This window comes from Mesitornis unicolor, unplaced genomic scaffold (assembly GCF_000695765.1).
Source record: "Mesitornis unicolor isolate BGI_N332 unplaced genomic scaffold, ASM69576v1 scaffold11632, whole genome shotgun sequence".
Classification (NCBI taxonomy): domain Eukaryota; kingdom Metazoa; phylum Chordata; class Aves; order Mesitornithiformes; family Mesitornithidae; genus Mesitornis; species Mesitornis unicolor.
The window spans coordinates 3,637-16,813 of record NW_010169855.1 but is presented as its reverse complement, the minus strand read 5'-3'; the positions used below and the strand labels follow the sequence as shown (position 1 = coordinate 16,813).

Here is a 13,177-nt window from a genome sequence, read left to right as displayed (position 1 = left end):
TCTTTCAGTGGTGATGGAGGCCAGGGTTAGTCCTTGCTAGCAGTACACTAATGATCACTGTCAGTATAAGCAACCTCCAGGCAGCTACAGGAATAGCATGGTGCCTTCAAACTGCTTCTATCTTTTTGCTGAGGACAAGAAAGATGTAGTAGCAGCTCTTAAGTTTAGTGGTAATAAGGACATTAAACTGGTTAGAGATTTCAAAGTGGTCAGCCTGAAGAAGAAAAAAAATACTCCCAAATTGCACAGTGTGAATACCTCAGTCATGATGTTGTATGTCCAAAACCTTTTCTGATTGAACATGTCAACAGGAGAGCTGTCTTTCTTTTGCCTGTGTTCGCAGCAGTGGAATATCGGAAACATCTGGTGGCTTTGTGGCCTATGCCCACTAACTTGATGTTCATTCTAGAATACCGAACCTTGTGTTGAAAATCAAACAGTAATTTTTAAATCATCAGCTAGGAAAGGGAGCATGAGAAAATGTCAGTGTGTTCTAGCTCAGAAAGAAATACTTCCTGACTTGAAAGATCTTGCCCAGTGGTAGATATTTGGCAAAAAGGTTAAAGCAGCTCTGCAGAAAACAAAAGAATGGATATCAGGAATTTGGTCTATAAATTCGTGATTCATAAGCAGTTTTCTTGTCATGCATGTCTCCAGGACTACAGGTCTTGTGTCATTTAGTCCTGAAGAACCAAACAGCAAGGAAGGGAATGACATGCCCCTTTGAGTCTGAGGCTTCTCTGCAGGACCTTCATTTATAGAAACTGGTTTTAAATGAGCCCAGATTAAATCCTACATCTAAGTCAACTTCAAGAGCACTTTTTAATGGCTTAAACTAGCTGGAGCAGCTGGCAAGACATCTTGCACTACTCAGAGAAGCTGAGGTTAGTTCAGGGAGCACATGTGGGTGGTACGTGTAAAACACACAGCTTTATCACCATTGTGTAACATCAGGAAAAAATAATTTAAACCAGGGCAGCTGACAACTCTGATCTGGGAGAAATGTGTATGTATAAAATAATGAAACACTGCATTATGAAAAGGGCCTTGAGTTATGCCTGTATGTCCCACTGCCCCAGAGGCATCCAGAAACAAAGGAGTTAAGGACCAACAGAACCTCTTACAGCTGTCTCAAACCCACAATCGCCCTCATCAGCCTGTAAAGTGTTAACTACAGCACCCCATCCACCTCAGCAGTCAGCCTCAGCACTCACCTGAGCTATAGCTAAGAGAGAAAATAATAAAGGAAGGCACCAATTTAACAATGGGTGGAATATATTAGTGAGGCTATTGATGTTGCTATTATGAATAAGTAATAATAATATTAAAGTATTTAGCCCAGAAAGCCATTTGCAGCTTGTAAGGTGGAAATGTTTTTTCATTCCTGACTGCAGAACAGTGCATGACAGGTTTCAGTCATCTCTACCACAAGATATATCTCTGTCAACTTGCACAGCTTCAGCATGACAGTGTCCCTCTTCATAGCCTAGATATTTAAAAATGAACTACAGCTTTCTCAGTTAGGAGCAGCTGGCTAAGAAACCTGCTTCTTAATTAGCAGCTTCTCCCCAGGGATATTTATTCAGTAAATTTACTCTTCAGTGGAAGTACTGCTGGTGATTTGAAAGAACAGAGCCCATCTTTTCAGTGTCCAGTGGCGTTTAACTAAGAAAGTACTTGCATATTTTTAGGAGGTGACTCCTGCTATTTGTTTTGCATGGAGAAAACATAGAGGGGAAACTGTTGAACGTGTCTGCTGATATGATTACTCAGCTATGCATTTGCTTAGATGACACTGTTTCATAACAGTAAAAAAAAAAATCCACCGCCCAATTTTTTGTAATCTCTAATGGTAGTGAAAAAGCAGGCACGTATTGGAATGCCTCTCATTCAATGCTTGAGACATTCAGGACTTAAGGATCATGTTCAGGGCATTCGATATTAAAAAAAACACTTTGATGTTGTATTTCTTCAACTTGGGAAAAAAACCCCACTCCTTCAAAATCCCCTAAAGGAGCTTATCTGGTGGCCTACAACTGCAGTTTACTTTGTAATCCTGCTAGGCAGCTAGAGCCAGATTGAGAACGTCACTTAAACCAAAAAATGTAGCTAGTTCCCTTATGTGACTGACAAATGTGCTTAACCTTTGTAGACATCTCATTCCCACCAGCCTCCAGTTGGCTTAATGCAGGCTGACCAGCAATTAAAAAGGAACTGGCAGATGCTTCTTGCTCCAAAGCTATAAAATATTCCAGGTCTGAAAGATGACCCAGAGGACCACAGTCATAGAGCTCATCATACACATACTAAGTAGCTAAAACACAGAGCTTATTCCAGCAAATTTAAGGGGCACACTCATCTAAACAAACCAACCCATGTCCATGCCCATGGCTGGGCCTAAAATGGGAACAGGGCTAAACCATGGATGTGGGATGATATTAAACATTGTCTCTCCAGTTTAGCTCATGGGTAAGCATACACAGTGGTGTTTTATGTATGCTGGAGGTGATGGACAGAGTACTGCCACAATTTGGGATCTACCAGCTTGATGACTGCTGACAAATTGTCTTCTACCTTTATGTCACAGTTTATCCATTGGTGAAACAGATAAATGTTAACATCCTTTGGAAAATGCCATGAAATCTCTGAGTGAACAGCAATTTAAAAAAATACTATTAGTCATAATCATTATCTTTCAGCTCCCAGATACTTTTTTATGATAAGGAATTGGTTGCTGCTTCTTTTACATTGTGATGCTACATTAAATATCTTTTTTTCCCTGAAAGTGACCAAACGTAAATACAAAGGCAATTGCTAAGGGCATCAGATGCAGTTAAATCTCCCTGAAATTACCTGCTTTCTGATGGTTAGATTTATTCTGGTAAATTTTAATCTGTAGCTTTTCTACACATTCTTTGGAATTTTAGAAGTCACTTTAAGGCCCTTCATTAACAAAAGCTATCTGTATTATACTATAGGATCTGATGCTCAGATCTCTCCTCCTGCCTTTAAACACACACTGGATGCCATTAGTCTTCTCATGGACAGACTTTCAGTAGGTGCTATGATTTACACCTTCGTATGCAGAACAATCTTGCCAGGCTTTCAACTTACACTGTACTTTTCAGTTAGGACTGGCATAGCATCCAGGCTGGCAGGAAGAGCTTTTATTCTTTACCTAGTGAATAAAATAAAAAGTATCATCCTATGAATTTTATTCCAGAAGTTCAACTTGGCTTTGCGAATTATGCATCATCACTAACTCTGTGTGAACAGCATGCAGGCAAAAAAAGACTGAGATCTTCTGTTGTGATACCCTGAGGATTTCATACCAACCTGCCCTCACCAAGATCCTGGCTCATGGTTTCCATTCTTTTCCTAATATCTTTCAACCATTCCTGTTTCAGTTTTGTCAGTGCAGAAACCTGTTCAAGCAGGAACTTGTTTCATGCTGGCCTAACAAATAACCATAATTTTCAGCAATGAGAACATGGAAAAAGATGATCTGAACAGGAAAAAAATGAAACAATCAATTTGAGCACTACATGATGTCTGCAGAGCAGGAGAGAGAGCAATAAACTTTTAAATAAAACTAGAGAAAAATAATCATATGCCTCTCTTCTCAAACCTCCTTTTCATTCTTAACTTATAATAAGGACAGCACAGAACTTTGTGGATTAATGGCTTTCTGAGGTTAATGATCCTTGTTTGTGTCGAGCTCTATAGATGCTGCCTGGCTGGTCATGAGTCTTTGGGAAATGTTCTGGTTCTCTGACCAGTAAGTCCATCTAAGCACTGCCTGTTTCGTAGGTTATGCCAGTCTCTGTGACTGGAAAAGTTGGATCCTTTAATCAGTGACCTTCTCCTAACTTTAGCAAACTTAAGATTTTAGTTTTATGACAAGCCACAGCCATCGACATAAAAAGAACTCAACTCATGTTCTTATCTCATCTTGTGGAGAAAATTAGAAGAAGGATGAAGCATCTACTTAGTAAAACTCCTAGCACAAGAAACATAACGTTAGCATTGTGATTACTTTTCTGTAGTAAAACACATGCTTATACACATATACTTTCACTACTTTACCTTCAAGTGCATATTTCTGTAGTCTCTCACAGAATCATAGAATGGTTGAGGTTGGAAGTGACCTCTGGAGGTTATGATCCCCAAACCCCAACTCAAGCAGGGACACACAGAGCCAGTTGCTCAGGGCCATGTCCAGACAGCTTTTGAATATCTCCACAGATGAGGACTCCACAATTCTATGGGCAAGATGTGCCAGTGCTCAGTCACCCTCACAGTAAAGAAGTGTTTTCTGATGTTCAAATGAAACCACCTGCGTTTCATTTTGTGCTCCTGAATGGCCTTGCAATGACATCTGCCAGCTGCCTCAGCACTTGTGGGTGCATCCTAACAGGACCCATGGATTTATATATGCCCAGTTTCCTTAAGCATTCCCTGATCTGATCCGATCCTCTTCCACCAAGTGTACACCTTCATTGCTCCAGACTTTTCTGTTGGTCTTGACCTGAGATTCCTGAAGGCCAGCCTTGCTAGTAAAGACTCAGGTATAAACATGCAATTTAATCAAGGAAGAAGGATGAAGTGAGCTTTTCATTATCTACCCAGCATAACTGATTTGTTATGGGAAAAAATTAACATGCTAATAGGGATGCGACAAACAAGATAGAGAATGAGGTTCACTTGGACCTAGGTTGCCTTTTCCAAGTACTATTAGCTTGGGCTCCATGTTGTGTGGAAACAGCTACACTGCTCCAAGGCAGCACTTGAGACAACTACAGCTCTCTAGGTCCACAACACAGATAATTCACAACTTAAGAATAACTGAAAAATAACTACTATCAAGCCTCAGATCTAAAGGTTTTAGTAAAAAGGGTTCAGAAAAGACCCTAATTTCAGAATGACTGAAAAGCATGTATGTACCTGCAGCATCCATTTAACCATAGAAGTTTGCGACCGTCTGTCCTTCTTCCCCACCCCTTTCAGGACAGCTCCACAGAAATCCAACAATAAAAATGACTTTTCAGCTGCTAAATGCGAACTAGGAACTTAAATCTTCTAGGAGATAAACATCTCCTCCAAGCAAATGAGAATGCATGTTTCCTTCCTAGCTGATTATCTGCAGCCAGTGGCCTGGGGTTTTATGCCAGACACCAGTAAGTTCAAAGTCAGTTTGTATGTATGCAGAGCACAGACCAATTATTAACTGCATGCTCAGCCTTTCCTGCTCAATGTAATCCAATTACAGTTCCCTTGTGTTTCCCCTGTGTGTCTCTACATCTCTTGACCCTTCAGTACAGCAAAATGATCTTCATCAGTGCAAACATGTCCATGAATTGAGCTAATGAGACAGATCTTTCAGTTCTCTCCTCTTGGAAAGCAGATAAAGAAATCTGCCAGAGTCCTTGGCTGAATGTTGTGGCTGCTTCTCCTTTCAAGCAAGTCTTGCACACTTAGAGATTTAGAGTGCCATATGCTAAAACAAAAAAAAAAATGGGTTTGGGCACCAAGTCCACCTCTTTCCTCAAAGACTTCAGTGCTTCATTTGAATGGAAAAAGCATTCCCATTTTCTGTGAAGCATGCTTACAGCAGGGAAACATCCAAGGGGCCAGAGATATTTCTAACCACAGGAGTTTCTCTATTTATATAAAGAAACCGACTGGAAGATCTCCTGCCAGGCCAACCCTTTCTACTCATGGTGCCACTGCTAGCCTTCCATTTACAGGCAATTGGGGAAAATTTCTTTTACATTCACCATTCCTGGTCAAACTCTCACTGGCCCCTCACTCCATAAATAACATGAGATTTCAGGGCCAACTACATCATTTGCTAGAAATTATATTTAGGAGATATACAGTCCTGTTTGCCATATGAAATAATTTAATGGCTATGAACCAGAGCTAGACTGAGAACTATTCTCTGTCACTTGCAAACAGCTGCTTGAAAACTGGTCTCCTCAACAAAGCTCTCTCCACAACTCACTTTCCTGCTCCTGATCTGGTAAAAATAATTACACTTGAACTTTGGTACCATTTTCCACTTCAGTCATGTAAATTGTGCAGGTTGTTCAATGGGTGTTGAATGTCTGTAAGCCAGAGGGTGTTCTCAAAAGATAAGACTATTGCACTAGCAGTAGCATATCCTAGAGGGTCTTTATGCTGCAGTTAGTTATGTTCTGTGGCACCCACATCCCTAAACTAAAACCCATAAGGCAGTAAGGCAAAAGTAGCAAAATCACCCCCAAAACCCACCCCAGTATTTCAGCAAGTCATATCTTCCCCAATTATTTTAGTTTTCCCCCATGGAACTCCAGAGTGCACAGCATTAACAGAATCAAAAGATTTTTTGCCTGAAACACTGAACTAGATTTTTTGCCTTTCTTTACCATTGAATGACAAAAGCTTTGTTTTTGTCTGAGAAAAGTTGTTGGAGATGCAGCTCAACAGACTTGCAAAGGAACAAGAAGAAGACTTAGGGACAGGAGGACATTAACGTAGATTTGTAATTTATTAAAAAAAATCAGTAGCCTCTCACTGATGACATTTTCTTATTTTTTTTTTTGCGGAGTACTAATTCAGCTCACCTCTATTACAGGTTTGGGTTTCTTTTCATATTTACTTCAAATATCAGCTGATTTCAAGACCTTATAGGAAAGAGCAGTGGAGCTGATTTAGGTCCTGCTGCTATATTCTAAGGAGCAGAGCCCTAAATCAAGCTGTTTTCATTTGTACTTCTGTTTTTAACTGTGCTTTTTCCCTTGTCTTTAATCTTTCCTATGTAATTTCAGAGTCTTGCTTTCCGAAAGAAATTGAGAACAGAGCTGATTGTGATGGCAATAGGTACTGGATAGAAACAAAGGAAAAAAAGGACTCAAATTGTTTAGTTTATGAGATCAGATAATAAATACAGATAAATTTTCAATCACTCTAGGATAGTTTGAGATTCTATCTCTTTTCTTTGATGTTGGCTATCTGCTGTTTTTCTAGATTAGGAGTCATATTGTTTCCATGGAGAAATCCAAAAAACACTGAGAATCAAAGACGAGGGAAAACATTTTCTAGACAATATATTTCATTATATTCACATCACATTTGATTACTTGCAGGGGGGAGGAAGAATGGAGAAAGGAGAAGCACTAACAGTTTCTTAACATTTTTCTTCCTCATCAATTATAGTCTTTAGGGATCAAGGCAAAGATTATAATATTAACTTGGTGAAATCATGTAAATTAGCAAAAATGTACCGTAAAAATTTAGCTTGGGAAAGAAAAAACACTTTTTTTCTTGGCAGTATCTTCCCATGTTGTGAATAACTTTCATGGACTGACACACTGAAAATGCTAATTAGAGATGTTTATCCATTTTCTGTAGCTTTGTAATGGGCATTATAATTCAAAATTTCTACAGAAATTACATTAAAAATGCACTGCCAATTTTTACAGTACTGCTGATCTTTTGGATGTGGGATCAATGGGACTATGTGAGCTTTACACACATCTATATACACATCTACATATACACATCTCTATACATGTAAACATATATGCGTATGTAAACATATATGTTTGTACACATCTACACATCTGCATATATGTGTTTAAAAATCCACGTGTACAATATGTAAGATTGGTGAGAAGAGGACAATACTAAGTTATTCCATACAATTTTCAAAGGCACACATATAATTTAGAAATATAAGTATTAACTTATGGCAGAAAAAATCCCTAAGTCATCTTTAAAAACATCAGCTTTTGAAAACTGACCCATAAGCTGCCAGGACATGAGCCAATTGATCAGAGGCAAGAACAACCTTGTGATATAGATAAGTTCTTTGGGTGGGAACTGTTTCTAGAACTATTAGCTACTAGGAACTATTGAGCATCTCATTTTATATACAGAAGTAATGTGTATAGGTCTAGAATTGAAGTTTCTCCATTGATACATGGTGGTACCCAACATCTCTACCTCCTTCATGAACCACCTGCCCTCTAAGGCTCCAAGCACTGGAAGGGTTTTCTGTGTGGGCAGTACTGATCTGGGCTGGTAAAGCCATGAGTGGGGATGAGAAGATTTTATTTCCTTTCCCAGACCTGACGCTGCCCTGTTGGGTAACTCTAAATTAATAATTTTCCTACCACAATTCTAGTGCCTCAATCAATAAGTAGTGTATCTTCTAATGATATGATCATTTTTAGACTGACAATGCAAAGTGTGTTGGGGTTAAATGTGATTATTTATTAGTCTGACTGAAACCAATTGATTTTACAGGAAGCATTTCACATCTGACTGGATTAGACCATAGCTGCCTATACAATTTTACCTTCATATAAGCCTCTTCTAATATAGTCTAATTACGAATAAGCCTTGCACACACTTTCCCTTCTTTTATGTTAAATATTTAACACAGAAAGTCTGAATTACCAGAAGTATTCTTCTCATTGTCACTTTTATTAACTAATAATTTGTATAGTTATTTTGTGGATAACAGAAAATAAGAATAATAGGATATATGAGTAGCAGCTTGAAAAACACTTACAAAAACCTGAAGTATTAAATTACACACAGACTGTTCCAACACAGTTTCCTAACAAGTGAACAGTCTTGGGATTAAGGCAAAGAATATTGCTGCTCACCTTTTAAGTGAGAATGCTCATTCCCATTTCACCATGAGCCTAACCTTTATTTAACCAATGAGTTATCCAGCAGGGACCCGCTTAGGTCCTACTGTGCACCGTCAGACTCAGCAAGATTCCTTGAAAATTAGCCAATAAGAGAGAAGGAATTGCGCTCACTTTTAATGCTACAAAGGACATCACTATTCATAGTCCAGTAACTTTATGGCAAGCATAAACCTCTTGGAGGAAGAAAGAGTAACATATCTGAACATTATTTTCATTGGAATAATTTCAATTCCAACAAGACTAAAAAATAAAAGCCTATGAGATTTTAAAAATGACTACATTTGGGAAAAAAAGCAGAGAATATATATGACTGAAATGACTGTCTTGAAAGAATGACACAGAAGCAGGCACAGAGTAACCCTGAAAGAGCCTTTCAGGAGTTAACCAAGGTCAGCTAGTTATCTTAACAATGATTTGCATATAGTGGCACGTTTTATTGTCCAGAGTTGTAGAGTCTGATATCTCTCCAACCCTCCAAACTACTGTTATCTTCCTTTTACAAGTGAGTAAATGGAGATACAGATCTGAGAAAACACCATTGTCTAAATTGCCTGAGTGCACTGAGAGCTGCTCCACCTAATTTCCAGAACTACTGAGAGCCCCTGTCTCTGCCTGAACTAAAGTGGAGATGTGTGGACGGTGCAGCTGCCAAAATGCAAGGTTTATCTCTGCTCCTGCTGAGCTGCTATAAGAGATCCCAGTCTCCTGATCCCAACTCCTTCCGCAGCCCACCATTACAGAGTTCCCCCCTTCCAGAACTTCACAATTGTAGATTGCTTATGGTTGTATTTCATCAATAATAGTCAATTGACTCATATTTCTAAGGTCATTTTACACTACTCTGGAAGCACTAAAGGTGATTTAAATGGATACTGTATTTTCATTCACTTTAGGGCTATTTTCAATTGCCTGAGCAGCATCAAGAGACCCGAGTGTAAGTGAGCAGCAGATTCCAAGGTTTCGCCTCAGCAGGGACTAACCTCTGCCACCCTGGAGCTGAGCACTGGAATATTTATATACCTGCAAATCATAAACGCTTGTCTTGGAGAGCAAATCAGAGATGGAAATCTGGGATTGGACAGGAGAGAAGAGAGAGAATAAACCCCCTTTCCCCCCATATATTTTCATTTGATGGTACTTGAAAGCTTGGCTATTTTAGAATTTGCAAGGCTTCAGAGTGGCCTGGGTCATTCGGTCAAATGCACATATTCAACCACATAGCATTAACTTTCTATTGTTCTGCCACAGGCTAGTGACTCACCAATATGCTTAATCATCACTTCCAGTGCTTCAGTGCCTGAATAACTCTTGAATAATTCAAACAACCCCATTTGTCTCGGATGATGTTTGTCTGGAGTGAGGGAGCGAGTTTTCTGAAAACACTGTAAGGACTCAAGAGCCAGAGTCTTACTGAGAAGATGTAGGGCATATGGTCCTAAAGTCTTTACATGTTTTCAAAAAGACCCCACACCATGTACCTTTTAATAGAAAATGGATTTACACCTTATGTTCTGGTCAGCAAACCTAGAAAACTTCAACATTTTCTGGCTTTAACATTCAGACAAGCTGGCTATATTCTGTTGAAACAACTCAGTGAAGAGCAATATTTGCGCCAAGACAAAATGCAAAAGATAAAGAGATAATACATTTCTGCATGAAGTGTTCTTGCACATTCATGGTATTTCTCATTTCTTTATCTTAGAGGCCTAATGGATATCAGCGTGGAATAAATAGCAAGGAATTGCTATTGTACAGTCTTGCCAAATGAAAGTCAAAGCACATTTTAAGCCCCAACAACATGATTATTCAAAGACTGAATAGGCAAGTGTAGCAGCGAATGCCAAATAAAGGGACATAAACAAGAATGATGGCCATTTGCATGAACTGAATACTATGAAGTTGATGAAGTTGCAGACACAGAAATGAACTTAAATCAGTGCAGAATTCTATACTATTCTCACAAAAAAACTTAACACAGTTACACTGGTCTCCCTTTGGTAGCAAATCAAGAATACTTACCATTCTTGGAGAGAATCACAGCCAAATATTCATGAAAGTAGGTGTTGATGTACAGCAGAAGGCTTGGAGTATGCGCTGTGAGAAAGCTAAACGCAATATTTTCCTTGGACATGACAGCATCCGCATAAATGGCAGAGTTTGAAGTGCTTGCATTTTTTGTGACAGGATAAGATTCTTGGAAAATATAGGTAATGGAAGTGCCGGCTTCAAATAATGCAGAAACCTCTGAAAGCATATATAAATCAAGGGAATAATTTCAGCTACTGCATTTTTAGATCTTCCAGACAGGCATGGACATGAGCTGACTGCCTCAGAAGCAGAACACTGCAAAATGTCCTTGACCTAGCTGAGATCACCATTCCTTAATTTGGACGAGCAGTGTGTTCTTCCTTGCAGTCTATTTTTCTGGCACAAAATAGGTTGCTTTATGGAGACAGGCCCCTAAATTCAACTACTTTAGTGCTGGAATCAGAGCTCCACAAATGGAACAGGCCAAAATGTCTGTCAGCCAAATAAGTGCTCCATTCACCACCTTCTGACAGCTGACATGTAAGGCAATATTCTCTGTCTTCCCCCCACAGTAAAGACAATATATTTGTCCTTCCCAATCTTCTTTTTAAACAAAGTCATTATTAAAGCAATACATTAATCCAAAGACAGTCAGTAAGAGAAGTTGTCTTTGGTAGCTCCAAAAGAAGAGAAACATCTACCTGTGCATGCTCAGATCCCAAGAACTCACACTTGTGCTTTCAATAAACACAATGTAGTCTGGCCATGAAATACACAAATGTGGTAAGACTAGCTTTATTTTATTGTGAGGTACAGTAAAGTCAGGATGGTGATACCGTCAGCTAGACCCTGACTGCAAGTACTTTCTCCATCAAAGCAGCATCTCTTAACAGGATGCTGTGTGGCTATTTGATAGGCCTCTCGTGGCATCGATGCCAAATCCTCAGCTCATGTAAGTGGGCATAGTACCGTGGACTGCAGTACAACTAAGCCGATTTACACCAGCAGATGATGCGGCCCACTTAGTAAACTTGTGTTTGTGAGGTGAGGGGCAACCATGAAAATTAAAATGCTCACATTGCACTTTGCTGTTATTGAGCAGGAGTTTTGCTAGTTCATTCCTCTTCCAAAGAGCATGCTATCTAAACTGGATGTTCTTTATTTGCCCTGCTCCTTTTTCTGGTGTTGGCTTCATCTCCTATGAGCAACCAGAAAGGTTCAGTGAGGACACATTCACCAGAGACTGAACCATGCAAATCAGTTTTCCCCTGAATGCTTCACGCTTATTTTTAAAATCTCTTAACGTTTGGATGGGTTGTCACAGAAATGTCAAAAAACCATAAAAAGACTACCTCTTTTTGTCACCCCATTGCTCCAAAACTCTGTAAAGGAAAGCTCTCAAAATTTTGTTAAGGTGGACAAAGCTGGATGGGATTTAAAAAACAGCAAACTAAACATTCAGACATGGGCAGACAGCTGGTATGAAAAAATTTCAGCCCTGCTTGTTAATGTCTGGTCCAAGTTATACACAATCAAATACAGGAATCATAGTGGGATACAGGTGGTAACTTAATGGTACAACTAACACCATTTTACTTTCTGAGGCTATCACTTAAGTGAACAGAAGGAGATGTTACAGTCTGCTTAAGATAAACACTTAGTAATGCTGAAGGAACAACTGATATTAGAAAGTCTTATAACATGGGGGACACCAAGCTGACATGGGTGAAAGTGTGCTATAATTCAGAGACCACTAAGGATTTAGGATTAAAGCTCACTGCCTACCTTTCTTGCAGAAAGGTCCTTCATAGGCTGAGTTGGTACAATCACAGAAGTAACCATTATACCTCTCCACACATTTTCCTCCATTGTGGCACAGGTTACCATAACTGCTGCAATGTCCTGGACATCCAGGTTTAACACCAGGTGTCATTTTAGCTCTCTCTTCAAGGTCAAGTTTCTGTCCATTTAAATGCAGAGATCGAATGCATCCCAAAAAGCCCTTTTGTCTGGAAGCTGTTCCCCCTGAAAAGGAGAGAATAAAGGATATGCATTCATTGGTGAGTCTGCACAGTAATCAAAGCCCTGAAGTTCAATCCAGAGGTACAAATATGAATCTATGAATTTTAAAAAATATTATCTATTATATATCAATGCATACAGTGGCAAAAAATGACAGATGGACAGCCCTGGAAACTAAGAGTCTCTATTTATCTTTGTGAAAGGACTAAAATGCAGTATGTGACACTTTCTTGTTGCCATTCTTTTGTTTTCTGCCTTATCTACTGCCCTGTCTGGCATTTAAACTGCAAATTCATTTGGGAAAAAACATTTGCTTCTTTATTGTATGTCTGCGTATCACTTAATGCATGAGAAACCCAAACCTAAAATGGCTGTTTTTTTCTATTTGTTGCCATAGTACAGAGTATAAATAACACCCAAATCCC

General features: G+C 39.2%; 1 protein-coding gene across 1 annotated transcript in view; it reads right to left on the bottom strand.

Annotated features, from left to right (window-relative positions):
- Positions 1 to 12,755, bottom strand: part of LOC104536785 (contactin-associated protein-like 5) — a gene marked incomplete at both ends in the record, with an annotated part of 18,395 nt that extends 5,640 nt beyond the window's left edge. Inside the window, 2 exons of the mRNA XM_010179503.1 lie at positions 10,718 to 10,946; positions 12,516 to 12,755. Of these exons, the coding sequence (XP_010177805.1) occupies positions 10,718 to 10,946; positions 12,516 to 12,755 (469 nt within the window). The remainder of the gene's footprint in view (positions 1 to 10,717; positions 10,947 to 12,515) is intronic.
- Between the last annotated feature and the right edge of the window lie 422 nt (positions 12,756 to 13,177).